This window comes from Heterodontus francisci, unplaced genomic scaffold, assembly GCF_036365525.1.
Source record: "Heterodontus francisci isolate sHetFra1 unplaced genomic scaffold, sHetFra1.hap1 HAP1_SCAFFOLD_1061, whole genome shotgun sequence".
Taxonomy (NCBI): Eukaryota; Metazoa; Chordata; class Chondrichthyes; order Heterodontiformes; family Heterodontidae; genus Heterodontus; species Heterodontus francisci.
Window position 1 is genome coordinate 104,554 of NW_027141214.1, and position 27,859 is coordinate 132,412.

At 56.6% G+C, this 27,859-nt stretch overlaps 1 protein-coding gene across 1 annotated transcript in view; it reads left to right on the plus strand.

Annotated features, from left to right (window-relative positions):
• LOC137362474 (neurofilament heavy polypeptide-like) overlaps positions 1-25,987 on the plus strand; it is a 93,976-nt gene extending 67,989 nt beyond the window's left edge. The window contains exons 10-17 of the mRNA XM_068026850.1: positions 4,492-4,574; positions 6,262-6,355; positions 10,429-10,511; positions 10,956-11,025; positions 11,905-11,987; positions 12,441-12,534; positions 23,871-23,932; positions 25,919-25,987. Coding sequence (XP_067882951.1) covers positions 4,492-4,574; positions 6,262-6,355; positions 10,429-10,511; positions 10,956-11,025; positions 11,905-11,987; positions 12,441-12,534; positions 23,871-23,932; positions 25,919-25,961 — 612 coding nt within the window. The 3' untranslated portion in view covers positions 25,962-25,987. The remainder of the gene's footprint in view (positions 1-4,491; positions 4,575-6,261; positions 6,356-10,428; positions 10,512-10,955; positions 11,026-11,904; positions 11,988-12,440; positions 12,535-23,870; positions 23,933-25,918) is intronic.
• Positions 25,988-27,859: the final 1,872 nt, after the last annotated feature.

Consider the following 27,859-nt stretch of genomic DNA (forward strand, 5'->3'; position numbering starts at 1 on the left):
TGTGGACAGTGGGAGTGAACGGAAAGGGGTTTTGGACCAATCGGATTGTGGACATTGGGAGTGAACGGGAAGGGGTTTTGAACCATTGGGATTGTGGACAGTGGGAATGAACGGGAAGGGGTTTTGAACCATTGGGATTGTGGACAGTGGGAATGAACGGGAAGGGGTTTTGAACCATTGGGATTGTGGACAGTGGGAATGAACGGGAAGGGGTTTTGAACCATTGGGATTGTGGACAGTGGGAATGAACGGGAAGGGGTTTTGAACCATTGGGATTGTGGACAGTGGGAATGAACGGGAAGGGGTTTTGAACCATTGGGATTGTGGACAGTGGGAATGAACGGGAAGTGGTTTTGAACAATTGGGATTGTGGACAGTGGGAGTGAACGGGAAGGGGTTTTGAACCATTGGGATTGTGGACAGTGGGAGTGAACTGGAAGGAGTTTTGAACCATTGGGATTGTGGGCAGTGGGAATGAACGGGAAGGGGTTTTGAACCATTGGGATTGTGGACAGTGGGAGTGAACGGGAAGGGGTTTTGGACCATTGGGATTGTGGACAGTGGGAGTGAGCGGGAAGGGATTTTGAACCATTGGGATTGTGGACAGTGGGAGTGAACGGGAAGGGGTTTTGAACCATTGGATTGTGGACAGTGGGAGTGAACGGGAATAGGTTTGGGTCCATTGGGATTGTGTACAGTGGGAGTGAACGGGAATAGGTTTGGGTCCATTGGGATTGTGTACAGTTTGAGTGAACGGGAAGGTGTTTGGGTCCATTGGGATTGTGGACAGTGGGAGTGAACGGGAATAGGTTTGGGTCCATTGGGATTGTGTACAGTTTGAGTGAACGGGAAGGGGTTTTGGACCATTGGATTGTGGGCAGTGGGAGTGAACGGGAATAGATTTGGGTCCATTGGGATTGTGTACAGTTTGAGTGAACGGGAAGGGGTTTTGGACCATTGGATTGTGGACAGTGGGAGTGAACGGGAATAGGTTTGGGTCCATTGGGATTGTGCACAGTGGGAGTGAACGGGAATAGGTTTGGGTCCATTGGGATTGTGTACAGTGGGAGTGAACGGGAAGGGGTTTTGGGTCCATTGGGATTGTGAACAATGGGAGTGAACGGGAATAGGTTTGGGTCCATTGGGATTGTCGACAGTGGGAGTGAACGGGAAGGGGTTTTGAACCATTGGATTGTGGACAGTGGGAGTGAACGGGAAGGGGTTTTGGGCCATTGGGATTGTGGACAGTGGGAGTGAACGGGAAGGGGTTTTGAACCATTGGGATTGTGGACAGTGGGAGTGAGCGGGAAGGGGTTTTGAACCATTCGGATTGTGGACAGTGGGAGTGAACGGGAAGGGGTTTTGGACCAATCGGATTGTGGACAGTGGGAGTGAACGGGAAGGGGTTTTGGACCATTGGGATTGTGGACAGTGGGAATGAACGGGAAGGGGTTTTGAACCATTGGATTGTGGACAGTGGGAGTGAACGGGAAGGGGTTTTGGACCATTGGGTTTGTGGACAGTGGGAGTGAACGGGAAGGGGTTTTGGACCAATCGGATTGTGGACAGTGGGAGTGAGCAGGAAGGGGTTTTGAACCATTGGGATTGTGGACAGTGGGAATGAACGGGAAGGGGTTTTGAACCATTGGGATTGTGGACAGTGGGAGTGAAAGGGAAGGGGTTTTGAACCATTGGGATTGTGTACAATGGGAGTGAGCGGGAAGGGGTTTTGAACCATTGGGATTGTGGACAGTGGGAGTGAGCGGGAAGGGGTTTTGAACCATTGGGATTGTGGACAGTGGGAGTGAACGGAAAGGGGTTTTGAACCATTGGGATTGTGGACAGTGGGAGTGAGCGGGAAGGGGTTTTGAACCATTGGGATTGTGGACAGTGGGAGTGAGCGGGATGGGGTTTTGAACCATTGGGATTGTGGACAGTGGGAGTGAACGGGAAGGGGTTTTGAAACATTGGGATTGTGCACAATGGGAGAGAGCGGGAAGGGGTTTTGAACCATTGGGATTGTGGACAGTGGGAATGAACGGGAAGGGGTTTTGAACCATTGGCATTGTGGACAGTGGGAGTGAGCGGGAAGGGGTTTTGAAGCATTGGGATTGTGGACAGTGGGAGTGAGCGGGAAGGGGTTTTGGACCATTGGGATTGTGGACAGTGGGAGCGAACGGGAAGGGGTTTTGAACCATTGGGATTGTGGACAGTGGGAGTGAGCGGGAAGGGGTTTTGAACCATTGGGATTGTGTACAATGGGAGTGAATAGGAAGGGGTTTTGGACCATTGGGATTGTGGACAGTGGGAGTGAGCGGGAAGGGGTTTTGAACCATTGGGATTGTGGACAGTGGGAGTGAGCGGGAAGGGGTTTTGAACCATTGGGATCGTGGACAGTGGGAGTGAACGGGAAGGGGTTTTGAACCATTGGGATTGTGGACAGTGGGAGTGAACGGGAAGGGGTTTTGAACCATTGGGATTGTGGACAGTGGGAGTGAGCGGGAAGGGGTTTTGAACCATTGGGATTGTGGACAGTGGGAGTGAACGGGAAGGGGTTTGTGTCCATTGGGATTGTGGACAGTGGGAGTGAGCGGGAAGGGGTTCGGGTCCATCGGGATTGTGGACAGTGGGAGTGAACGGGAAGGGGTTTTGAACCATTGGGATTGTGGACTGTGGGAGTGAACGTGAAGGGGTTTGGGTCCATTGGGATTCTGGACAGTGGGAGTGAACGGGAAGGGGTTTGGGTCCATTGCGATTGTGGACAGTGGGAGTGAACGGGAAGGGGTTTGGGTCCATTAGGATTGCGGACAGTGGGAGTGAACGGGAAGGGTTTTTGGTCCATTGGGATTGTGGACAGTGGGAGTGAACGGGAAGGGGTTTTGAACCATTGGGATTGTGGACTGTGGGAGTGAACGTGAAGGGGTTTGGGTCCATTGGGATTCTGGACAGTGGGAGTGAACGGGAAGGGGTTTGGGTCCATTGCGATTGTGGACAGTGGGAGTGAACGGGAAGGGGTTTTGAACCATTGGGATTGTGGACAGTGGGAGTGAACGGGAAGGGGTTTTGGACCATTGGGATTGTGGACAGTGGGAGTGAACGGGAAGGGGTTTTGAACCATTGGGATCGTGGACAGTGGGAGTGAACGGGAAGGGGTTTTGAACCATTGGGATTGTGGACAGTGGGAGTGAGCGGGAAGGGGTTTTGAACCATTGGGATCGTGGACAGTGGGAGTGAACGGGAAGGGGTTTTGAACCATTGGGATTGTCTACAGTGGGAGTGAGCGGGAAGGGGTTTTGAACCATTGGGATTGTGGACAGTGGGAGTGAACGGGAAGGGGTTTGTGTCCATTGGGATTGTGGACAGTGGGAGTGAACGGAAAGGGGTTTGTGTCCATTGGGATTGTGGACAGTGGGAGTGAGCGGGAAGGGGTTCGCGTCCATCGGGATTGTGGACAGTGGGAATGAACGGGAAGGGGTTTGGGTCCATTGGGATTGTGGACAGTGGGAGTGAACGGGAAGGGGTTTTGGTCCATTGGGATTGTGGACAGTGGGAATGAACGGGAAGGGTTTTTGGTCCATTGGGATTGTGGACAGTGGGAGTGAACGGGAAGGGGTTTTGAACCATTGGGATTGTGGACTGTGGAAGTGAACGTGAAGGGGTTTGGGTCCATTGGGATTCTGGACAGTGGGAGTGAACGGGAAGGGGTTTGGGTCCATTGCGATTGTGGACAGTGGGAGTGAACGGGAAGGGGTTTTGAACCATTGGGATTGTGGACAGTGGGAGTGAACGGGAAGGGGTTTGGGTCCATTGGGATTGTGCACACTGGGAGTGAGGGGAAGGGGTTTGGATCCATTGGGATTGTGGACAGTGGGAGTGAGGGGAAGGGGTTTGGGTCCATTGGGATTGTGGACAGTGGGAGTGAGGGGAAGGGGTTTGGGTCCATTGGGATTGTGGACAGTGGGAGTGAGGGGAAGGGGTTTGGGTCCATTGGGATTGTGGACAGTGGGAGTGAACGGGAAGGGGTTTGGATCCATTGGGATTGTGGACAGTGGGAGTGAGGGGAAGGGGTTTGGATCCATTGGGATTGTGGACAGTGGGAGTGAGGGGAAGGGGTTTGGGTCCATTGGGATTGTGGACAGTGGGAGTGAACGGGAAGGGGTTTGGATCCATTGGGATTGTGGACAGTGGGAGTGAGGGGAAGGGGTTTGGGTCCATTGGGACTGTGGACAGTGGGAGTGAACGGGAAGGGGTTTGGATCCATTGGGATTGTGGACAGTGGGAGTGAGGGGAAGGGGTTTGGGTCCATTGGGATTGTGGACAGTGGGAGTGAACGGGAAGGGGTTTGGATCCATTGGGATTGTGGACAGTGGGAGTGAGGGGAAGGGGTTTGGGTCCATTGGGACTGTGGACAGTGGGAATGAATGGGAAGGGGTTTGGCTCCTCTGCTATTTGGCTTTGTGTATTTTTTTCATTTTGCCTTTATAACCATAGTCGAAGGAGAAAGAAGTGGAAGACAGCAAAGATCCCGCGGCCAAACGCAAATTGAAGGGCTCCAAACGGAGATTGAAGTCCGCGTGAGTATATTTCCCCTTTGTCTCACCGATTAACTCGGAGGAAAGATTCTCACCTCTCGACACATAACAGAGTCAGTGGAGGAATGAAACTCGGTAGTAACATACCCCGATTCAATCTCCTCTGCACCCTCTCCAATTCCTGAACATTTGTCACCCAGACTTGTCCACTCAGCTCCTGACCTGATTACAGCCTTGGTTCAAACATGGACAAAAGAGCTGAACTCAAGAGGTGAGGTGAGAGTGACTGCCCTTGACACCAAGGCAGCATTTGACCGAGTATGGCATCAAGGAGCCCAAGCAAAACTGGAGTCAATGGGAATCAGGGGGAAAACTCTCCGCTGGTTGGAATCATACCTAGTGCAAAGGAAGATGGTTGTGGTTGTTGGAGGTCAATCATCTGAGCTCCAGGACATCACTGCAGGAGTTCCTCAGGGTAGTGTCCTAGACCCAACCATCTCCAGCTGCTTCATCAATGACCTTCCTTCAATCATAAGGTCAGAAGTGGGGATGTTCGCTGATGATTACACAATGTTCAGCACCATTCGCGACTCCTCAGATACTGAAGCAGTCCGTGTAGAAATGCAGCAAGACTTGGACAATATCCAGGCTTGGGCTGATAAGTGGCAAGTAACATTCGCGCCACACAAGTGCCAGGCAATGACCATCTCCAACAAGAGAGAATCTAACCATCTCCCCTTGACATTCAATGGCATTACCATCGCAGAATCCCCCACTATCAACATCCTGGGGGTTACCATTGACCAGAAACTGAACTGGACCAGCCATATAAATACTGTGACTACAAGAGCAGGTCAGAGGCTGGGAATCCTGTGGTGAGTAACTCACCTCCTGACTCCCCAAAGCCTGTCCACCATCTACAAGGCACAAGTCAGGAATGTGATGGAATACTCTCCACTTGCCTGGATGGGTGCAGCTCCAATAACACTCAGGAAGCTCGACACCGTCCGGGACAAAGCAGCCCGCTTGATTGGCACCCCATCTACAAACATTCACTCCCTCCACCACCGACGCACAGTGACAGCAGTGTGTACCATCTACAAGATGCACTGCAGCAACGCACCAAGGCTCCTTAGACAGCTCCTTCCAAACCTGCGACCTCTACCAACTAGAAGGACAAGGGAAGCAGATGCATGGGAACACCACCACCTGCAAGTTCCCCTCCAAGTCACACACCATCCTGATTTGGAACTATATCGGCCGTTCCTTCACTGTCGCTGGGTCAAAATCCTGGAACTCCCTTCCTCACCGCACTGTGGGTGTACCTACCCCACACGGACTGCAGCGGTTCAAGAAGGCAGCTCACCACCACCTTCTCAAGGGCAATGAGGGATGGGCAAGAAATGCTGGTCTGGCCAGTGTTGCCCACATCCCTGAATGAATAAAGAAAAACAATCCACCAGCCCAGGGCCTTCATTCAGATCGTGAATGGTTTCGGGTTAAGTCTCAAGCCCGGTGGCTCTCCCACCCCAGTAACCGACCCCTATCATGTTCTCAATTCTCACCCATGCTTTCCAGACCCACTGCTCCTCAGCTGGGATCGGCCTTACAACACTCATTCTCCTGACCTCACGGAGTGTAATCTGTATGCCAGGGTGTCCACTCAGGTTAATAACTCTGGGCTCTGCCCTACACTAACCCCACCCCCATACTCTTCCACCCCCATCAGGAAGAAGCAACAGGGAGATGTCGATGAGGAAGAACGAGAGGAAGGACGAGAGGAAGGACGAGAGGAAGGACGAGAGGAAGGACGAGAGGAAGCGGTACGTGTCTTTATCCCATTCGGAGATTCAGAGGGAAAGGAGATCAGCATGGGCAGGTTATGGGTCCCAGTCTCTGCTGGTGGATTCAGGAGACAGGGTAGCTTACTGGGTTCGACACTGAATTCACCCTCTGGAATCTGGGATCATGTCCAGGCCCAGACAGAGGCAGGAAATGGTCTATCATACAATTCCGAGCATTTAGAAATTGAGACTGGGAAGGGGTTCGGGTCCATTGGGATTGTGGATGGTGGGAGTGAACGGGAATAGGTTTGGGTCCATTGGGACTGTGGATGGTGGGAAAGAACGAGAAGGAGTTCGGATCCATTGGGATTGTGGACAGTTGGAATAAACGGGAAGGGTTTGGGGTCCATTGGGATTGTGGACAGTGGGAGTGAATGGGATGGGGTTCGGGTCCATTGGGATTGTGGACAGTCGGAATAAACGGGAAGGGGTTTGGGTCCATTGGGATTGTGGACAGCGGGAAGGAATGGGAAGGAGTTCGGAGCCTTTGGGATTGTGGACAGTGGGAATGAATGGGAGGGGGTTGAGATCCATTGGGATTGTGGAAAGTGGGAATGAATGGGAAGGGGTTCAGGTCCAGTGGGATTGTGGACAGTCGAAATAAATGGGCTGGGGTTCGGGTCCATTGGAATTGTGGACAGTGGGAATGAATGGGATGGGTCTCGGGTCCATTGGGATTGTGGACAGTGGGAGTGAGCGGGAAGGGGTTTGGGTCCATTGGGATTGTGTGCAATGGGAGTGCATGGGAAGGGATTTGGGTCCATACCGATTGTGGACGGTGGGAGTGAATGGGAAGGGGATTGGGTCCATAGGGATTGTGGATGGTGGGAGTGAACGGGAAGGGGTTTGGGTCCAATGGGATTGTGGTCACAGGGTATGAACGGGAAGGGGTTGGATCTATTGGGATTGTGTACAATGGGAATGAACGGGTAGGGACTTGGATCCATTTGGATCCATTGGGATTGTGGACAGTGGGAATGAATTGGAAAGTGTTTTAGTCCATCGGGATTGTGGACAGTTGGAGGAAACGGGAGGGGGTTTGGGTCCTTTGGGATCGTGTACAGTGGGAATGAACGGGAAGGGGTTTGGGTCCATTGGGATTGTGTACAGTGGGAGTGAACGGGAAGTGGTTTGGATCCATTGGGATTGTGCACACTGGGAGTGAGGGGAAGGGGTTTGGGTCCTTTGGCATTGTGGACAGTGGGAGTGAATGGGAAGGGGTTTGGATCCATTGGGATTGTGCACACTGGGAGTGAGGTGAAGGGGTTTGGGTCCATTGGCATTGTGGACAGTGGGAGTGAATGGGAAGGGGTTTGGATCCATTGGGATTGTGGACAGTGGGAGTGAGGGGAAGGGGTTTGGATCCATTGGGATTGTGCACACAGGGAGTGAGGGGAAGGGGTTTGGGTCCATTGGGATTGTGGACAGTGGGAGTGAACGGGAAGGGTTTTTGGTCCATTGGGATTGTGGACAGTGAGAGTGAATGGGAAGGGGTTCGGGTCCACTGGGATTGTGGACAGTGGGAGTGAGGGGAAGGGGTTTGGGTCCATTGGGATTGTGTACAGTGGGAGTGAATGGGAAGGGGTTTGGATCCATTGGGATTGTGCACACTGGGAGTGAGGGGAAGGGGTTTGGGTCCATTGGGATTGTGTACACTGGGAGTGAGGGGAAGGGGTTTGGGTCCATTGGGATTGTGGACAGTGGGAGTGAATGGGAAGGGGTTTGGATCCATTGGGATTGTGCACACTGGGAGTGAGGGGAAGGGGTTTGGGTCCATTGGGATTGTGTACACTGGGAGTGAGGGGAAGGGGTTTGGGTCCATTGGGATTGTGGACAGTGGGAGTGAATGGGAAGGGGTTTGGGTCCATTGGGATTGTGGACACTGGGAGTGAGGGGAAGGGGTTTGGGTCCATTGGGATTGTGGACAGTGGGAGTGAATGGGAAGGGGTTTGGGTCCATTGGGATTGTGGACAGTGGGAGTGAACGGGAAGTGGTTTTGGACCATTGGGATTGTGGACAGTGGGAGTGAATGGGAATGGGTTTGGGTCCATTGGGATTGTGGACACTGGGAGTGAGGGGAAGGGGTTTGGGTCCATTGGGATTGTGGACAGTGGGAGTGAATGGGAAGGGGTTTGGGTCTATTGGGATTGTGGACAGTGGGAGTGAATGGGAAGGGGTTTAGGTGCATTGGGATTGTGGACAGTGGGAGTGAATGGGAAGGGGTTTGGGTCCATTGGGATTGTGGACAGTGGGAGTGAATGGGAAGGGGTTTGGGTCCATTGGGATTGTGGACACTGGGAGTGAGGGGAAGGGGTTTGGGTCCATTGGGATTGTGGACAGTGGGAGTGAATGGGAAGGGGTTTGGGTCTATTGGGATTGTGGACAGTGGGAGTGAATGGGAAGGGGTTTGGGTCCATTGGGATTGTGGACAGTGGGAGTGAGGGGAAGGGGTTTGGGTCTATTGGGATTGTGGACAGTGGGAGTGAATGGGAAGGGGTTTGGGTCCATTGGGATTGTGGACAGTGGGAGTGAGGGGAAGGGGTTTGGGTCCATTGGGATTGTGGACAGTGGGAGTGAGGGGAAGGGGTTTGGGTCCATTGGGATTGTGGACAGTGGGAGAGAGGGGAAGGGGTTTGGGTCCATTGGGGTTGTGGACACTGGGAGTGAGGGGAAGGGGTTTGGGTCCATTGGGATTGTGGACAGTGGGTGTGAATGGGAAGTGGTTTTGGACCATTGGGATTGTGGACAGTGGGAGTGAATGGGAAGGGGTTTGGGTCCATTGGGATTGTGGACAGTGGGAGTGAGGGGAAGGGGTTTGGGTCTATTGGGATTGTGGACAGTGGGAGTGAATGGGAAGGGGTTTGGGTCCATTGGGATTGTGGACAGTGGGAGTGAGGGGAAGGGGTTTGGGTCCATTGGGATTGTGGACAGTGGGAGTGAGGGGAAGGGGTTTGGGTCCATTGGGATTGTGGACAGTGGGAGTGAGGGGAAGGGGTTTGGGTCCATTGGGGTTGTGGACACTGGGAGTGAGGGGAAGGGGTTTGGGTCCATTGGGATTGTGGACAGTGGGAGTGAGGGGAAGGGGTTTGGGTCCATTGGGGTTGTGGACACTGGGAGTGAGGGGAAGGGGTTTGGGTCCATTGGGATTGTGGACAGTGGGAGTGAGGGGAAGGGGTTTGGGTCCATTGGGGTTGTGGACACTGGGAGTGAGGGGAAGGGGTTTGGGTCCATTGGGGTTGTGTACACTGGGAGTGAGGGGAAGGGGTTTTGGACCATTGGGATTGTGGACAGTGGGAGTGAATGGGAAGGGGTTTGGGTCCATTGGGATTGTGGACAGTGGGAGTGAATTGGAAGGGGTTTGGGTCCATTGGGATTGTGGACACTGGGAGTGAGGGGAAGGGGTTTTGGTCCATTGGGATTGTGGACAGTGGGAGTGAACGGGAAGGGGTTTGGGTCCATTGGGGTTGTGGACAGTGGGAGTGAACGGGAAGGGGTTTGGATCCATTGGGATTGTGGACACTGGGAGTGAGGTGAAGGGGTTTGGGTCCATTGGGATTGTGGACAGTGGGAGTGAGGGGAAGGGGTTTGGGTCCATTGGGATTGTGCACACTGGGAGTGAATGGCAAGGGGTTTTGACCATTGGGATTGTGTACAGTGGGAGTGAACAGGAAGGGGTTTGGGTCCATTGGGATTGTGGACAGTGGGAGTGAACGGGAAGGGGTTTGGGTCCATTGGGATTGTGGACAGTGGGAGTGAATGGGAAGGGGTTTGGATCCATTGGGATTGTGGACACTGGGAGTGAGGGGAAGGGGTTTGGATCCATTGGGATTGTGGACACTGGGAGTGAGGGGAAGGGGTTTTGGTCCATTGGGATTGTGGACAGTGGGAGTGAGGGGAAGAGGTTTGGGTCCATTGGGATTGTGGACAGTGGGAGTGAGGGGAAGGGGTTTGGGTCCATTGGGATTGTGGACAGTGGGAGTGAATGGGAAGGGGTTTGGCTCCTCTGCTATTTGGCATTGTGTGTTTTTTTCATTTTGCCTTTCGAACCACAGTCTAAGGAGAAAGAAGTGGAAGACAGCAAAGATCCCGCGGCCAAACGCAAGTTGAAGGGCCCCAAACGGAGATTGAAGTCCGCGTGAGTATATTTCCCCTTTGTCTCACCGATTAACTCAGAGGAAAGATTCTCACCTCTCTACACATAACAGAGTCAGTGGAGGAATGAAACTCGGTAGTAACATCCCCCGATTCAATCTCCTCTGCACCCTCTCCAATTCCTGAACATTTGTTACCCAGACTTGTCCACAATCCACCAGCCCAGGGCCTTCATTCAGATTGTGAATGGTTTCGGGTTAAGTCTCAAGCCCGGTGGCTCTCCCACCCCAGTAACCGACCCCTATCATGTTCTCAATTCTCACCCATGCTTTCCAGACCCACTGCTCCTCAGCTGGGATCGGCCTTACAACACTCATTCTCCTGACCTCACGGAGTGTAATCTGTATGCCAGGGTGTCCACTCAGGTTAATAACTCTGGGCTCTGCCCTACACTAACCCCACCCCCATACTCTTCCACCCCCATCAGGAAGAAGCAACAGGGAGATGTCGATGAGGAAGAACGAGAGGAAGAACGAGAGGAAGAACGAGAGGAAGCGGTACGTGTCTTTATCCCATTCGGAGATTCAGAGGGAAAGGAGATCAGCATGGGCAGGTTATGGGTCCCAGTCTCTGCTGGTGGATTCAGGAGACAGGGTGGCTTACTGGGTTCGACACTGAATTCACCCTCTGGAATCTGGGATCATGTCCAGGCCCAGACAGAGGCAGGAAATGGTCTATCATTCAATTCCGAGCATTTAGAAATTGAGAACGGGAAGGGGTTCGGGTCCATCGGGATTGTGGACGGTGGGAGTGAACGGGAAGGGGTTTGGGTCCATCGGGATTGTATACGGTGGGAGTGAACGGGAAGGGGTTTGGGTCCATCGGGATTGTATACGGTGGGAGAGAACGGGAAGGAGTTTTAGTCCATTGGGGTTGTGGACAGTGGAAGTGAACGGGAAGGGGTTTGTGTCCATTGGGATTGTATACGGTGGGAGTGAACGGGAAGGGGTTTGTGTCCATTGGGATTGTATACGGTGGGAGTGAACGGGAAGGGGTTTGTGTCCATTGGGATTATATACAGTGGGAGTGAACGGGAAGGGGTTTGGGTCCATCGGGATTGTATACGGTGGGAGAGAACGGGAAGGGGTTTGGGTCCATTGGGATTCTGGACAGTGGGAGTGAACGGGAAGGGGTTTGGGACAATTGCGGTTGTGGACAGTGGGAATGAACGGGAAGGGGTTTGGGTCCATTGGGATTGTGGACACTGGGAGTGAACGGGAAGGGGTTTTGGACCATTGGGATTGTGGACAGTGGGAGTGAACGGGAAGTGGTTTTGGACCATTGGGATTGTGGACAGTGGGAGTGAATGGGAAGGGGTTTGGCTCCTCTGTTATTTGGCTTTGTGTATTTTTTTCATTTTGCCTTTATAACCATAGTCGAAGGAGAAAGAAGTGGAAGACAGCAAAGATCCCGTGGCCAAACGCAAGTTGAAGAGTCACAAACGGAGATTCAAGTTTGGGTGAGTATATTTCCCCTTTGTCTCACCGATTAACTCAGAGGAAAGATTCTCACCTCTCTACACATAACACACATAACAGAGTCAGTGGAGGAATGAAACTCGGTAGTAACATCCCCCGATTCAATCTCCTCTGCACCCTCTCCAATTCCTGAACATTTGTCACCCAGGCTTGTCCACAATCCACCAGCCCAGGGCCTTCATTCAGATCGTGAATGGTTTCGGGTTTAGTCCCAAGCCCGGTGGCTCTCCCACCCCAGTAACCGACCCCTATCATGTTCCCAATTCTCACCCATGCTTTCCAGACCCACTGCTCCTCAGCTGGGATCGGCCTTACAACACTCATTCTCCTGACCTCACGGAGTGTAATCTGTATGCCAGGGTGTCCACTCAGGTTAATAACTCTGGGCTCTGCCCTACACTAACCCCACCCCCATACTCTTCCACCCCCATCAGGAAGAAGCAACAGGGAGATGTCGATGACGAAGAACGAGAGGAAGAACGAGAGAAAGAACGAGAGAAAGAACGAGAGGAAGAACGAGAGGAAGCCGTACGTGTCTTTATCCCATTTGGAGATTCAGAGGGAAAGGAGATCAGCATGGGCAGGTTATGGGTCCCAGTCTCTGCTGGTAGATTCAGAAGACAGGGTAGCTTACTGGGTTCGACACTGAATTCACCCTCTGGAATCTGGGATCATGTCCAGGCCCAGACAGAGGCAGGAAATGGTCTATCATTCAATTCCGAGCATTTAGAAATTGAGAATGGGAAGGGGTTCGGGTCCATTGGGATTGTGGACGGTGGGAGTGAACGGGAATAGGTTTGGGTCCATTGGGATTGTGTAGGGTGGGAGTGAACGGGAAGGGGTTTGAGTCCATCGGGATTGTGTCCGGTGGGAGTGTACGGGAAGGGGTTCGGGTCCAGTGGGATTGTGTACAGCGGGAGTGAACGGGAAGGGGTTTGGGTCCATTGGGATTGTGTACAGTGGGAGTGAATGGGAAGGGGTTTGGGTGTACTGGGATTGTAAACAGTGGGAGTGAATGGGAAGTGGCTTTGGGTCCATTGGGAATCTGTACAATGGGAGTGAATGGGAAGCGGGTTTGGGTCCATTGGGATTGTGTACAGTGGGAGTGAATGGGAAGCGGGTTTGGGTCCATTGGGATTGTGTACAGTGGGAGTGAATGGGAAGCGGGTTTGGGTCCATTGGGATTGTGTACAGTGGGAGCGAGTAGGAAGTGGTTTGAGTCCGTTGGGATTGTGGACAGTGGGAGTGAACGGGAAGGGGTTTGGGTCCATTGGGATTGTGGACAGTGGGAGCGAGTAGGAAGTGGTTTGAGTCCGTTGGGATTGTGGACAGTGGGAGCGAGTGGGAATGGGTTTGGGTCCATTGGGATTGTGTACAGTGGGAGTGAAGGGGAAGGGGTTTGGGTCCATTGGGATTGTGGACAGTGGGAGCGAGTGGGAAGGGGTTTGGGTCCGTTGGGATTGTGGACAGTGGGAGCGAGTGGGAAGGGGTTTGGGTCCGTTGGGATTGTGGACAGTGGGAGCGAGTTGCAAGGGGTTTGGGTCCAATGGGATTGTGGACCGTGGGAGTGAACAGGAAGGGGTTTGGGTCCATTGGGATTGTGGACAGTGGGAGCGAGTGGGAAGGGGTTTGGGTCCATTGGGATTGTGGACAGTGGGAGTGAGGGGAAGGGGTTTGGGTCCATTGGGATTGTGGACAGTGGGAGTGAGGGGAAGGGGTTTGGGTCCATTGGGATTGTGGACAGTGGGAGTGAGGGGAAGGGGTTTGGGTCCATTGGGATTGTGTACAGTGGGAGTGAGGGGAAGGGGTTTGGGTCCATTGGGATTGTGTACAGTGGGAGTGAGGGGAAGGGGTTTGGGTCTATTGGGAAAGTGGACGGTGGGAGCGAGCGGGAAGGGGTTTGGGTCCAGTGGGAGTGTGTATCGTGGGAGTGAACGGGAAGGTGTTCGGGTCCAGTGGGATTGTGGACCGTGGGAGTGAACGGGAAGGGGTTCGGGTCCAGTGGGATTGTGTACCGTGGTTGTGAATGGGAAGATGTTCGTGTCCAGTGGGATTGTGGACCGTGGGAGTGAACGGGAAGATGTTCGGGTCCAGTGGGATTGTGGACCGTGGGTGTGAATGGGAAGGTGTTCGGGTCCAGTGGGATTGTGGACCGTGGGTGTAAACGGGAAGGGGTTCGTGTCCAGTGGGAGTGTGTATCGTGGGAGTGAACGGGAAGGTGTTCGGGTCCAGTGGGATTGTGGACCGTGGGAGTGAACGGGAAGATGTTCGTGTCCAGTGGGATTGTGGACCGTGGGAGTGAACGGGAAGGGGTTCGTGTCCAGTGGGATTGTGGACCGTGGGAGTGAACGGGAAGGGGTTCGTGTCCAGTGGGATTGTGGACCGTGGGTGTGAACGGGAAGATGTTCGTGTCCAGTGGGATTGTGGACCGTGGGTGTGAACGGGAAGGTGTTCGGGTCCAGTGGGAGTGTGTATCGTGGGAGTGAACGGGAAGGTGTTCGGGTCCAGTCGGATTGTGGACCGTGGGTGTGAATGGGAAGATGTTCGGGTCCAGTGGGAGTGTGTATCGTGGGAGTGAACGGGAAGGGGTTCGTGTCCAGTGGGATTGTGGACCGTGGGTGTGAATGGGAAGATGTTCGTGTCCAGTGGGATTGTGGACCGTGGGTGTGAACGGGAAGGTGTTCGGGTCCAGTGGGAGTGTGTATCGTGGGAGTGAACGGGAAGGTGTTCGGGTCCAGTGGGATTGTGGACCGTGGGTGTGAATGGGAAGATGTTCGGGTCCAGTGGGAGTGTGTATCGTGGGAGTGAACGGGAAGGTGTTCGGGTCCAGTGGGATTGTGGACCGTGGGAGTGAACGGGAAGGGGTTCGTGTCCAGTGGGATTGTGGACCGTGGGAGTGAATGGGAAGGGGTTCGTGTCCAGTGGGATTGTGGACCGTGGGTGTGAATGGGAAGATGTTCGTGTCCAGTGGGATTGTGGACCGTGGGTGTGAATGGGAAGATGTTCGTGTCCAGTGGGATTGTGGATCGTGGGAGTGAACGGGAAGGTGTTCGTGTCCAGTGGGATTGTGGACCGTGGGTGTGAACGGGAAGGTGTTCGGGTCCAGTGGGATTGTGGACCGTGGGAGTGAACGGGAAGGGGTTCGTGTCCAGTGGGATTGTGGACCGTGGGAGTGAACGGGAAGGGGTTCGGGTCCAGTGGGATTGTGGACCGTGGGAGTGAACGGGAAGATGTTCGGGTCCAGTGGGATTGTGGACCGTGGGTGTGAACGGGAAGATGTTCGTGTCCAGTGGGATTGTGGACCGTGGGAGTGAACGGGAAGATGTTCGTGTCCAGTGGGATTGTGGACCGTGGGAGTGAACGGGAAGGGGTTCGTGTCCAGTGGGATTGTGGACCGTGGGAGTGAACGGGAAGGTGTTCGTGTCCAGTGGGATTGTGGACCGTGGGTGTGAATGGGAAGGGGTTCGTGTCCAGTGGGATTGTGGACCGTGGGTGTGAATGGGAAGATGTTCGGGTCCAGTGGGATTGTGGACCGTGGGAGTGAACGGGAAGGTGTTCGGGTCCAGTGGGAGTGTGTATCGTGGGAGTGAACGGGAAGGTGTTCGTGTCCAGTGGGATTGTGGACCGTGGGTGTGAATGGGAAGATGTTCGGGTCCAGTGGGATTGTGGACCGTGGGTGTGAATGGGAAGATGTTCGTGTCCAGTGGGATTGTGGACCGTGGGTGTGAACGGGAAGGTGTTCGGGTCCAGTGGGATTGCGGACAGTGGGAGTGAATGGGAAGTTGTTCGGGTCCAGTGGGATTGTGGACTGTGGGAGTGAATGGGAAGATGTTCGTGTCCAGTGGGATTGTGGACCATGGGTGTGAACGGGAAGATGTTCGTGTCCAGTGGGATTGTGGACCATGGGTGTGAACGGGAAGATGTTCGGGTCCAGTGGGATTGTGGACCATGGGTGTGAACGGGAAGATGTTCGGGTCCAGTGGGATTGTGGACCGTGGGAGTGAACGGGAAGGTGTTCGTGTCCAGTGGGATTGTGGACCGTGGGAGTGAACGGGAAGGTGTTCGTGTCCAGTGGGATTGTGTATCGTGGGAGAGAACGGGAAGGTGTTCGTGTCCAGTGGGATTGTGGACCGTGGGAGTGAACGGGAAGGTGTTCGTGTCCAGTGGGATTGTGTATCGTGGGAGTGAACGGGAAGGGGTTCGTGTCCAGTGGGATTGTGTATCGTGGGAGTGAATGGGAAGATGTTCGGGTCCAGTGGGATTGTGGACCATGGGAGTGAACGGGAAGGGGTTCGTGTCCAGTGGGATTGTGGACCATGGGTGTGAATGGGAAGATGTTCGGGTCCAGTGGGATTGTGGACCATGGGAGTGAACGGGAAGATGTTCGTGTCCAGTGGGATTGTGGACCGTGGGTGTGAACGGGAAGATGTTCGGGTCCAGTGGGATTGTGGACCGTGGGTGTGAATGGGAAGATGTTCGTGTCCAGTGGGATTGTGGACTGTGGGAGTGAACGGGAAGATGTTCGTGTCCAGTGGGATTGTGGACCGTGGGTGTGAACGGGAAGATGTTCGGGTCCAGTGGGATTGTGGACCGTGGGAGTGAACGGGAAGGTGTTCGTGTCCAGTGGGATTGTGGACCGTGGGAGTGAACGGGAAGATGTTCGGGTCCAGTGGGATTGTGGACCGTGGGAGTGAACGGGAAGGTGTTCGTGTCCAGTGGGATTGTGGACCGTGGGTGTGAACGGGAAGATGTTCGGGTCCAGTGGGATTGTGGACCGTGGGAGTGAACGGGAAGGTGTTCGTGTCCAGTGGGATTGTGGACCGTGGGAGTGAACGGGAAGATGTTCGTGTCCAGTGGGATTGTGGACCGTGGGTGTGAACGGGAAGGTGTTCGTGTCCAGTGGGATTGTGGACCGTGGGAGTGAACGGGAAGGTGTTCGTGTCCAGTGGGATTGTGGACCGTGGGTGTGAACGGGAAGATGTTCGTGTCCAGTGGGATTGTGGACCGTGGGTGTGAATGGGAAGATGTTCGTGTCCAGTGGGATTGTGGACCGTGGGAGTGAACGGGAAGGTGTTCGTGTCCAGTGGGATTGTGGACCGTGGGAGTGAACGGGAAGATGTTCGTGTCCAGTGGGATTGTGGACCGTGGGTGTGAACGGGAAGGTGTTCGTGTCCAGTGGGATTGTGGACCGTGGGTGTGAATGGGAAGATGTTCGGGTCCAGTGGGATTGTGGACCGTGGGAGTGAACGGGAAGATGTTCGTGTCCAGTGGGATTGTGGACCGTGGGTGTGAACGGGAAGATGTTCGGGTCCAGTGGGATTGTGGACCGTGGGTGTGAACGGGAAGGGGTTCGTGTCCAGTGGGATTGTGTATCGTGGGTGTGAATGGGAAGATGTTCGGGTCCAGTGGGATTGTGGACCGTGGGAGTGAATGGGAAGATGTTCGGGTCCAGTGGGATTGTGGACCGTGGGAGTGAATGGGAAGATGTTCGTGTCCAGTGGGATTGTGGACCGTGGGTGTGAACGGGAAGATGTTCGGGTCCAGTGGGATTGTGGACCGTGGGTGTGAACGGGAAGATGTTCGGGTCCAGTGGGATTGTGGACCATGGGTGTGAACGGGAAGATGTTCGGGTCCAGTGGGATTGTGGACCGTGGGTGTGAACGGGAAGGGGTTCGTGTCCAGTGGGATTGTGGACCGTGGGTGTGAACGGGAAGGGGTTCGGGTCCAGTGGGATTGTGGACCGTGGGAGTGAACGGGAAGATGTTCGTGTCCAGTGGGATTGTGGACCGTGGGTGTGAACGGGAAGGTGTTCGGGTCCAGTGGGATTGTGGACCGTGGGAGTGAACGGGAAGGTGTTCGTGTCCAGTGGGATTGTGGACCGTGGGTGTGAACGGGAAGATGTTCGTGTCCAGTGGGATTGTGGACCATGGGTGTGAATGGGAAGATGTTCGTGTCCAGTGGGATTGTGGACCGTGGGAGTGAATGGGAAGGTGTTCGTGTCCAGTGGGATTGTGGACCGTGGGTGTGAACGGGAAGATGTTCGTGTCCAGTGGGATTGTGGACCGTGGGAGTGAACGGGAAGGTGTTTGTGTCCAGTGGGATTGTGGACCGTGGGTGTGAACGGGAAGGGGTTCGTGTCCAGTGGGATTGTGGACCGTGGGTGTGAACGGGAAGGGGTTCGGGTCCAGTGGGATTGTGGACCGTGGGAGTGAACGGGAAGATGTTCGTGTCCAGTGGGATTGTGGACCGTGGGTGTGAACGGGAAGATGTTCGTGTCCAGTGGGATTGTGGACCGTGGGAGTGAACGGGAAGGTGTTCGTGTCCAGTGGGATTGTGGACCATGGGTGTGAATGGGAAGATGTTCGTGTCCAGTGGGATTGTGGACCGTGGGTGTGAACGGGAAGATGTTCGTGTCCAGTGGGATTGTGGACCGTGGGAGTGAACGGGAAGATGTTCGTGTCCAGTGGGATTGTGGACCGTGGGTGTGAACGGGAAGGTGTTCGTGTCCAGTGGGATTGTGGACCGTGGGTGTGAACGGGAAGATGTTCGTGTCCAGTGGGATTGTGGACCGTGGGAGTGAACGGGAAGATGTTCGTGTCCAGTGGGATTGTGGACCGTGGGTGTGAACGGGAAGATGTTCGTGTCCAGTGGGATTGTGGACCGTGGGAGTGAACGGGAAGATGTTCGTGTCCAGTGGGATTGTGGACCGTGGGTGTGACCGGGAAGGGGTTCGTGTCCAGTGGGATTGTGGACCGTGGGTGTGAACGGGAAGATGTTCGGGTCCAGTGGGATTGTGGACCGTGGGAGTGAACGGGAAGGTGTTCGTGTCCAGTGGGATTGTGGACCGTGGGTGTGAATGGGAAGGGGTTCGTGTCCAGTGGGATTGTGGACCGTGGGTGTGAACGGGAAGATGTTCGGGTCCAGTGGGATTGTGGACCGTGGGAGTGAACGGGAAGATGTTCGTGTCCAGTGGGATTGTGGACCGTGGGTGTGAACGGGAAGGGGTTCGTGTCCAGTGGGATTGTGGACCATGGGTGTGAATGGGAAGATGTTCGTGTCCAGTGGGATTGTGGACCGTGGGAGTGAACGGGAAGGGGTTCGTGTCCAGTGGGATTGTGGACCGTGGGAGTGAACGGGAAGGGGTTCGTGTCCAGTGGGATTGTGGACCGTGGGAGTGAACGGGAAGATGTTCGTGTCCAGTGGGATTGTGGACCGTGGGAGTGAACGGGAAGGTGTTCGGGTCCAGTGGGATTGTGGACCGTGGGAGTGAACGGGAAGGGGTTCGTGTCCAGTGGGATTGTGGACCGTGGGAGTGAACGGGAAGGTGTTCGTGTCCAGTGGGATTGTGGACCGTGGGTGTGAATGGGAAGATGTTCGTGTCCAGTGGGATTGTGGACCGTGGGAGTGAACGGGAAGATGTTCGTGTCCAGTGGGATTGTGGACCGTGGGAGTGAACGGGAAGATGTTCGGGTCCAGTGGGATTGTGGACCGTGGGTGTGAACGGGAAGGGGTTCGGGTCCAGTGGGATTGTGGACCGTGGGTGTGAATGGGAAGGGGTTCGGGTCCAGTGGGATTGTGGACCGTGGGAGTGAACGGGAAGGGGTTCGGGTCCAGTGGGATTGTGGACCATGGGTGTGAATGGGAAGGGGTTCGTGTCCAGTGGGATTGTGGACCGTGGGTGTGAACGGGAAGATGTTCGTGTCCAGTGGGATTGTGGACCGTGGGTGTGAATGGGAAGGGGTTCGTGTCCAGTGGGATTGTGGACCGTGGGTGTGAATGGGAAGATGTTCGGGTCCAGTGGGATTGTGGACCGTGGGTGTGAACGGGAAGATGTTCGTGTCCAGTGGGATTGTGGACCGTGGGTGTGAACGGGAAGATGTTCGTGTCCAGTGGGATTGTGGACCGTGGGTGTGAACGGGAAGGTGTTCGTGTCCAGTGGGATTGTGGACCGTGGGAGTGAATGGGAAGATGTTCGTGTCCAGTGGGATTGTGGACCGTGGGAGTGAACGGGAAGGGGTTCGTGTCCAGTGGGATTGTGGACCGTGGGTGTGAACGGGAAGGTGTTCGGGTCCAGTGGGATTGTGGACCGTGGGAGTGAACGGGAAGATGTTCGGGTCCAGTGGGATTGTGGACCGTGGGTGTGAACGGGAAGATGTTCGTGTCCAGTGGGATTGTGGACCGTGGGAGTGAATGGGAAGATGTTCGTGTCCAGTGGGATTGTGTATCGTGGGTGTGAACGGGAAGATGTTCGTGTCCAGTGGGATTGTGGACCGTGGGTGTGAACGGGAAGATGTTCGTGTCCAGTGGGATTGTGGACCGTGGGTGTGAATGGGAAGATGTTCGTGTCCAGTGGGATTGTGGACCGTGGGAGTGAACGGGAAGATGTTCGTGTCCAGTGGGATTGTGTATCGTGGGTGTGAACGGGAAGATGTTCGTGTCCAGTGGGATTGTGGACCGTGGGTGTGAATGGGAAGGGGTTCGTGTCCAGTGGGATTGTGGACCGTGGGAGTGAATGGGAAGATGTTCGTGTCCAGTGGGATTGTGGACCGTGGGTGTGAACGGGAAGGGGTTCGGGTCCAGTGGGATTGTGGACCATGGGTGTGAATGGGAAGGGGTTCGTGTCCAGTGGGATTGTGGACCGTGGGTGTGAACGGGAAGATGTTCGTGTCCAGTGGGATTGTGGACCGTGGGTGTGAATGGGAAGATGTTCGTGTCCAGTGGGATTGTGGACCGTGGGAGTGAACGGGAAGGGGTTCGTGTCCAGTGGGATTGTGGACCGTGGGAGTGAACGGGAAGGGGTTCGTGTCCAGTGGGATTGTGGACCGTGGGAGTGAACGGGAAGATGTTCGTGTCCAGTGGGATTGTGGACCGTGGGAGTGAACGGGAAGGGGTTCGTGTCCAGTGGGATTGTGGACCGTGGGAGTGAACGGGAAGGGGTTCGTGTCCAGTGGGATTGTGGACCGTGGGAGTGAATGGGAAGATGTTCGTGTCCAGTGGGATTGTGTATCGTGGGTGTGAACGGGAAGATGTTCGTGTCCAGTGGGATTGTGGACCGTGGGTGTGAACGGGAAGATGTTCGTGTCCAGTGGGATTGTGGACCGTGGGAGTGAACGGGAAGATGTTCGTGTCCAGTGGGATTGTGTATCGTGGGTGTGAACGGGAAGATGTTCGTGTCCAGTGGGATTGTGGACCGTGGGTGTGAATGGGAAGGGGTTCGTGTCCAGTGGGAGTGTGGACCGTGGGAGTGAACGGGAAGGTGTTCGGGTCCAGTGGGATTGTGGACCGTGGGTGTGAACGGGAAGGTGTTCGGGTCCAGTGGGATTGTGGACCGTGGGAGTGAACGGGAAGATGTTCGTGTCCAGTGGGATTGTGGACCGTGGGAGTGAACGGGAAGGTGTTCGTGTCCAGTGGGATTGTGGACCGTGGGAGTGAACGGGAAGATGTTCGTGTCCAGTGGGATTGTGGACCGTGGGAGTGAACGGGAAGATGTTCGGGTCCAGTGGGATTGTGGACCGTGGGAGTGAATGGGAAGGGGTTCGTGTCCAGTGGGATTGTGGACCGTGGGAGTGAATGGGAAGATGTTCGTGTCCAGTGGGATTGTGGACCGTGGGTGTGAACGGGAAGATGTTCGTGTCCAGTGGGAGTGTGTATCGTGGGTGTGAACGGGAAGATGTTCGTGTCCAGTGGGATTGTGGACCGTGGGTGTGAACGGGAAGATGTTCGTGTCCAGTGGGAGTGTGTATCGTGGGAGTGAATGGGAAGATGTTCGTGTCCAGTGGGATTGTGGACCGTGGGAGTGAACGGGAAGATGTTCGGGTCCAGTGGGATTGTGGACCATGGGTGTGAACGGGAAGATGTTCGGGTCCAGTGGGATTGTGGACCGTGGGAGTGAACGGGAAGGTGTTCGTGTCCAGTGGGATTGTGGACCGTGGGAGTGAACGGGAAGGGGTTCGTGTCCAGTGGGATTGTGGACCGTGGGTGTGAATGGGAAGGTGTTCGTGTCCAGTGGGATTGTGTATCGTGGGAGTGAACGGGAAGGGGTTCGTGTCCAGTGGGATTGTGTATCGTGGGAGTGAACGGGAAGGGGTTCGTGTCCAGTGGGATTGTGGACCGTGGGTGTGAACGGGAAGGGGTTCGTGTCCAGTGGGATTGTGGACCGTGGGAGTGAACGGGAAGGGGTTCGTGTCCAGTGGGATTGTGGACCGTGGGAGTGAACGGGAAGGTGTTCGGGTCCAGTGGGATTGTGGACCATGGGTGTGAACGGGAAGATGTTCGGGTCCAGTGGGATTGTGGACCGTGGGTGTGAACGGGAAGGTGTTCGTGTCCAGTGGGATTGTGGACCGTGGGTGTGAACGGGAAGGTGTTCGGGTCCAGTGGGATTGTGTACCGTGGGAGTGAACGGGAAGATGTTCGTGTCCAGTGGGATTGTGGACCGTGGGAGTGAACGGGAAGATGTTCGGGTCCAGTGGGATTGTGGACCGTGGGTGTGAACGGGAAGATGTTCGGGTCCAGTGGGATTGTGGACCGTGGGTGTGAACGGGAAGGTGTTCGTGTCCAGTGGGATTGTGGACCGTGGGTGTGAACGGGAAGGTGTTCGTGTCCAGTGGGATTGTGGACCGTGGGTGTGAACGGGAAGGTGTTCGTGTCCAGTGGGATTGTGGACCGTGGGTGTGAACGGGAAGGTGTTCGTGTCCAGTGGGATTGTGTATCGTGGGAGTGAACGGGAAGGTGTTCGTGTCCAGTGGGATTGTGGACCGTGGGTGTGAACGGGAAGGTGTTCGGGTCCAGTGGGATTGTGGACCGTGGGTGTGAACGGGAAGGTGTTCGGGTCCAGTGGGATTGTGGACCGTGGGAGTGAACGGGAAGGGGTTCGGGTCCAGTGGGATTGTGGACCGTGGGTGTGAATGGGAAGATGTTCGTGTCCAGTGGGATTGTGGACCGTGGGAGTGAACGGGAAGATGTTCGTGTCCAGTGGGATTGTGGACCGTGGGAGTGAACGGGAAGGGGTTCGGGTCCAGTGGGATTGTGGACCGTGGGAGTGAATGGGAAGATGTTCGGGTCCAGTGGGATTGTGGACCGTGGGAGTGAACGGGAAGGTGTTCGGGTCCAGTGGGATTGTGGACCGTGGGTGTGAACGGGAAGGTGTTCGTGTCCAGTGGGATTGTGGACCGTGGGAGTGAACGGGAAGGGGTTCGTGTCCAGTGGGATTGTGGACCGTGGGAGTGAACGGGAAGGTGTTCGGGTCCAGTGGGATTGTGGACCGTGGGAGTGAACGGGAAGGGGTTCGTGTCCAGTGGGATTGTGGACCGTGGGAGTGAACGGGAAGATGTTCGGGTCCAGTGGGATTGTGTATCGTGGGTGTGAACGGGAAGGGGTTCGTGTCCAGTGGGATTGTGGACCGTGGGTGTGAACGGGAAGATGTTCGGGTCCAGTGGGATTGTGTATCGTGGGTGTGAACGGGAAGGGGTTCGTGTCCAGTGGGATTGTGGACCGTGGGTGTGAATGGGAAGATGTTCGGGTCCAGTGGGATTGTGTATCGTGGGTGTGAACGGGAAGGGGTTCGTGTCCAGTGGGATTGTGGACCGTGGGTGTGAACGGGAAGGTGTTCGTGTCCAGTGGGATTGTGGACCGTGGGAGTGAACGGGAAGGGGTTCGTGTCCAGTGGGATTGTGGACTGTGGGTGTGAACGGGAAGATGTTCGTGTCTAGTGGGATTGTGGACCGTGGGAGTGAACGGGAAGGGGTTCGTGTCCAGTGGGATTGTGGACCGTGGGAGTGAACGGGAAGGGGTTCGTGTCCAGTGGGATTGTGGACCGTTCGGGTGCAGTGATATTTTGTCTTTCCTGAATTTTCTGTATTTTGCAGCCCCAGGAGAGTCCGGAGCCTGGAATTCTGCCAACTGCTCCCTTTCGAATGCTTAAATCATTGTAAGTGTTATCTACACCTTTCCTGAGAAATGAATTCGGGAAATTGCAGAGACAAAGTGGAAACCCAGCTTCGTCACGAACTACCTTTTGTCTTTCGGAGGGCAGGAATGGAGTCACGAAATTCCAGGGAGCGGCACCTGCTATCCCTATCCCCTCCCGACCTGGAATTCTCCATTTCTCCTTCATCCCTCAATCCCACTGGACCCTCCGTCTCCCCGTATCCCTCAATCCCACTGACCCTCCGTCTCCCCGCATCCCTCATCCCACTGACCCTCCGTCTCCCCGTATCCCTCAATCTCACTGACCCTCCGTCTCCCCACATCCCTCAATCCCACTGACCTTCTGTCTCCCCGTATCCCTCAATCTCACTGACCCTCCGTCTCCCCACATCCCTCAATCCCACTGACCTTCTGTCTCCCCGTATCCCTCAATCTCACTGACCCTCCGTCTCCCCACATCCTCAATCCCACTGACCCTCCGTCTCCCCGTATCCCTCAATCTCACTGACCCTCCGTCTCCCCACATCCTCAATCCCACTGACCCTCCGTCTCCCCGCATCCCTCAATCTCACTGACCCTCCGTCTCCCCACATCCTCAATCTCACTGACCCTCCGTCTCCCCACATCCTCAATCTCACTGACCCTCCGTCTCCCCGTATCCCTCAATCCCACTGACCTTCTGTCTCCCCGTATCCCTCAATCTCACTGACCCTCCGTCTCCCCACATCCTCAATCCCACTGACCCTCCGTCTCCCCGTATCCCTCAATCCCACTGACCTTCTGTCTCCCCGTATCCCTCAATCTCACTGACCCTCCGTCTCCCCGTATCCCTCAATCTCACTGACCCTCCGTCTCCCCACATCCTCAATCCCACTGACCCTCCGTCTCCCCGCATCCCTCAATCTCACTGACCCTCCGTCTCCCCACATCCTCAATCCCACTGACCCTCCGTCTCCCCGTATCCCTCAATCTCACTGACCCTCCGTCTCCCCGCATCCTTCAATCTCACTGACCCTCCGTCTCCCCGTATTCCTCAATCCCACTGACCCTCCGTCTCCTCACATCCTCAATCCCACTGACCCTCCGTCTCCCCGCATCCTTCAATCTCACTGACCCTCCGTCTCTCCGCATCCCTCAATCTCACTGACCCTCCGTCTCCCCGTATCCCTCAATCCCACTGACCCTCCGTCTCCCCGCATCCTTCAATCTCACTGACCCTCCGTCTCCCCACATCCCTCAATCCCACTGACCCTCCGTCTCCCCGCATCCCTCAATCTCACTTACCCTCCGTCTCCCCACATCCCTCAATCCCACTGACCCTCCGTCTCCCCGTTTCCCTCAATCCCACTGACCCTCCGTCTCCCCACATCCCTCAATCCCACTGACCCTCCGTCTCTCCGTATCCCTCAATCTCAACGACCCAACTTTGGGACCCGTACCCCGGGGAGAGTCGGTGCCCGTGGAGACCCGTACCCCGGGGAGAGTCGGTGCCCGTGGAGACCCGTACCCCGGGGAGAGTCGGTGCCCGTGGAGGACCCGTACCCTGGGGAGAGTCGGTGCCCGTGGAGGACCCGTACCCTGGGGAGAGTCGGTGCCCGTGGAGGACCCGTACCCCGGGGAGAGTCGGTGCCCGTGGAGGACCCGTACCCTGGGGAGAGTCGGTGCCCGTGGAGGACCCGTACCCTGGGGAGAGTCGGTGCCCGTGGAGGACCCGTACCCCGGGGAGAGTCGGTGCCCGTGGAGGACCCGTACCCTGGGGAGAGTCGGTGTCCGTGGGGAGACCCGTACCCCGGGGAGAGTCGGTGCCCGTGGGGAGACCCGTACCCTGGGGAGAGTCGGTGTCCGTGGAGGACCTGTACCCCGGGGAGAGTCGGTGCCCATGGGGAGACCCGTACCTTGGGGAGAGTCGGTGTCCGTGGGGAGACCCGTACCCCGGGGAGAGTCGGTGCCTGTGAGATTGTATTTACCCTTGTTCATCTTATACCAGCATGGGAACAGACTCTGGTCAGGAAGTCGGAAGCGGGGAATGAAATTCACACACATGGTCTGAGCAGGTAAAACTCCCGCTCTCACCCCCTCCCCTCGCACCCCCTCCCCTCTCACCCCCTCCCCTCGCACCCCCTCCCCCTCGCACCCCCTCCCCCTCGCACCCCCTCCCCGCTCTCACCCCCTCCCCTCTCACCCCCTCCCGCTCTCACCCCCTCCCCTCTCACCCCCTCCCGCTCTCACCCCCTCCCGCTCTCACCCCCTCCCCTCGCACCCCCTCCCCTCTCACCCCCTCCCCTCGCACCCCCTCCCCCTCGAACCCCCTCCCGCTCTCACCCCCTCCCGCTCTCACCCCCTCCCGCTCTCACCCCCTCCCCTCTCACCCCCTCCCGCTCTCACCCCCTCCCCTCTCACCCCCCTCCCCCTCGCACCCCCTCCCCTCTCACCCCCCTCCCCTCTCACCCCCTCCCGCTCTCACCCCCTCCCCCTCGCACCCCCTCCCCTCTCACCCCCCTCCCTCTCACCCCCTCCCCCTCTCACCCCCTCCCCCTCTCACCCCCTCCCCCTCTCACCCCCTCCCCCTCGCACCCCCTCCCCTCGCACCCCCCTCCCCTCTCACCCCCTCCCCTCTCACCCCCTCCCCTCTCACCCCCTCCCCCTCTCACCCCCTCCCCCTCTCACCCCCTCCCCCTCGCACCCCCTCCCCTCTCACCCCCTCCCCTCTCACCCCCTCCCCCTCGTACCCCCTCCCCCTCGCACCCCCTCCCCCTCGCACCCCCTCCCGCTCTCACCCCCTCCCCTCTCACCCCCTCCCCGCTCACCCCCTCCCCTCTCACCCCCTCCCCTCTCACCCCCTCCCGCTCTCACTCCTCCCGCTCTCACCCCCTCCCGCTCTCACCCCCTCCCCTCGCACCCCCTCCCCTCTCACCCCCTCCCCTCTCACCCCCTCCCCTCTCACCCCCTCCCCCTCTCACCCCCTCCCCCTCTCACCCCCTCCCCTCGCACCCCCTCCCCTCTCACCCCCTCCCCCTCTCACCCCCTCCCCTCGCAACCCCTCCCCTCGCACCCCCTCCCCTCGCACCCCCTCCCCTCTCACCCCCTCCCCTCTCACCCCCTCCCCCACTCACCCCCTCCCCTCTCATCCCCCTCCCCCTCTCACCCCCTCCCCTCTCACCCCCTCCCCTCTCACCCCCTCCCCTCTCACCCCCTCCCCCTCTCACCCCCTCCCCCTCTCACCCCCTCCCCCTCTCACCCCCTCCCCTCTCACCCCCTCCCCTCTCACCCCCTCCCCTCTCACCCCCTCCCGCTCTCACCCCCTCCCCTCGCACCCCCTCCCCTCTCACCCCCTCCCCTCTCACCCCCTCCCCTCTCACCCCCTCCCCCTCGCACCCCCTCCCCCTCGCACCCCCTCCCCCTCTCACCCCCTCCCCTCTCACCCCCTCCCCTCTCACCCCCTCCCCCTCTCACCCCCTCCCCTCTCACCCCCCTCCCGCTCTCACCCCCTCCCGCTCTCACCCCCTCCCGCTCTCACCCCCTCCCCTCTCACCCCCTCCCCTCTCACCCCCTCCCCTCCACCCTATCCTCCCATTCTCACCCTCCATCTCCCCCACGCTCACCTCCCCCTCTCCTCCTCCCTCCCATCACTGCTCCCAAAAATTCCCTCCTTCCTTCCCCCACCCTCTTCGCCCCTACCCCGTACTTTGTTCTCTCTCTCTCTCTCTCTCTCTCTCTCCCCCCCCCCCCTCTCTCTCTCTCTCTCCCCCCCCCTCTCTCTCTCTCTCTCTCTCTCCCCCTCTATCTCTCTCTCTCTGAGGGATTTTGAAAGACCGCAATGCTGGGAATGCAGACACTGACTCTCTCTCTCTCTCTCTCTCTCTCTCCCCCCCCCCACCCCCTCCCTCTCTCTCTCTCTCCTCTCTCTCTCTCTCCTCTCTCTCTCTCA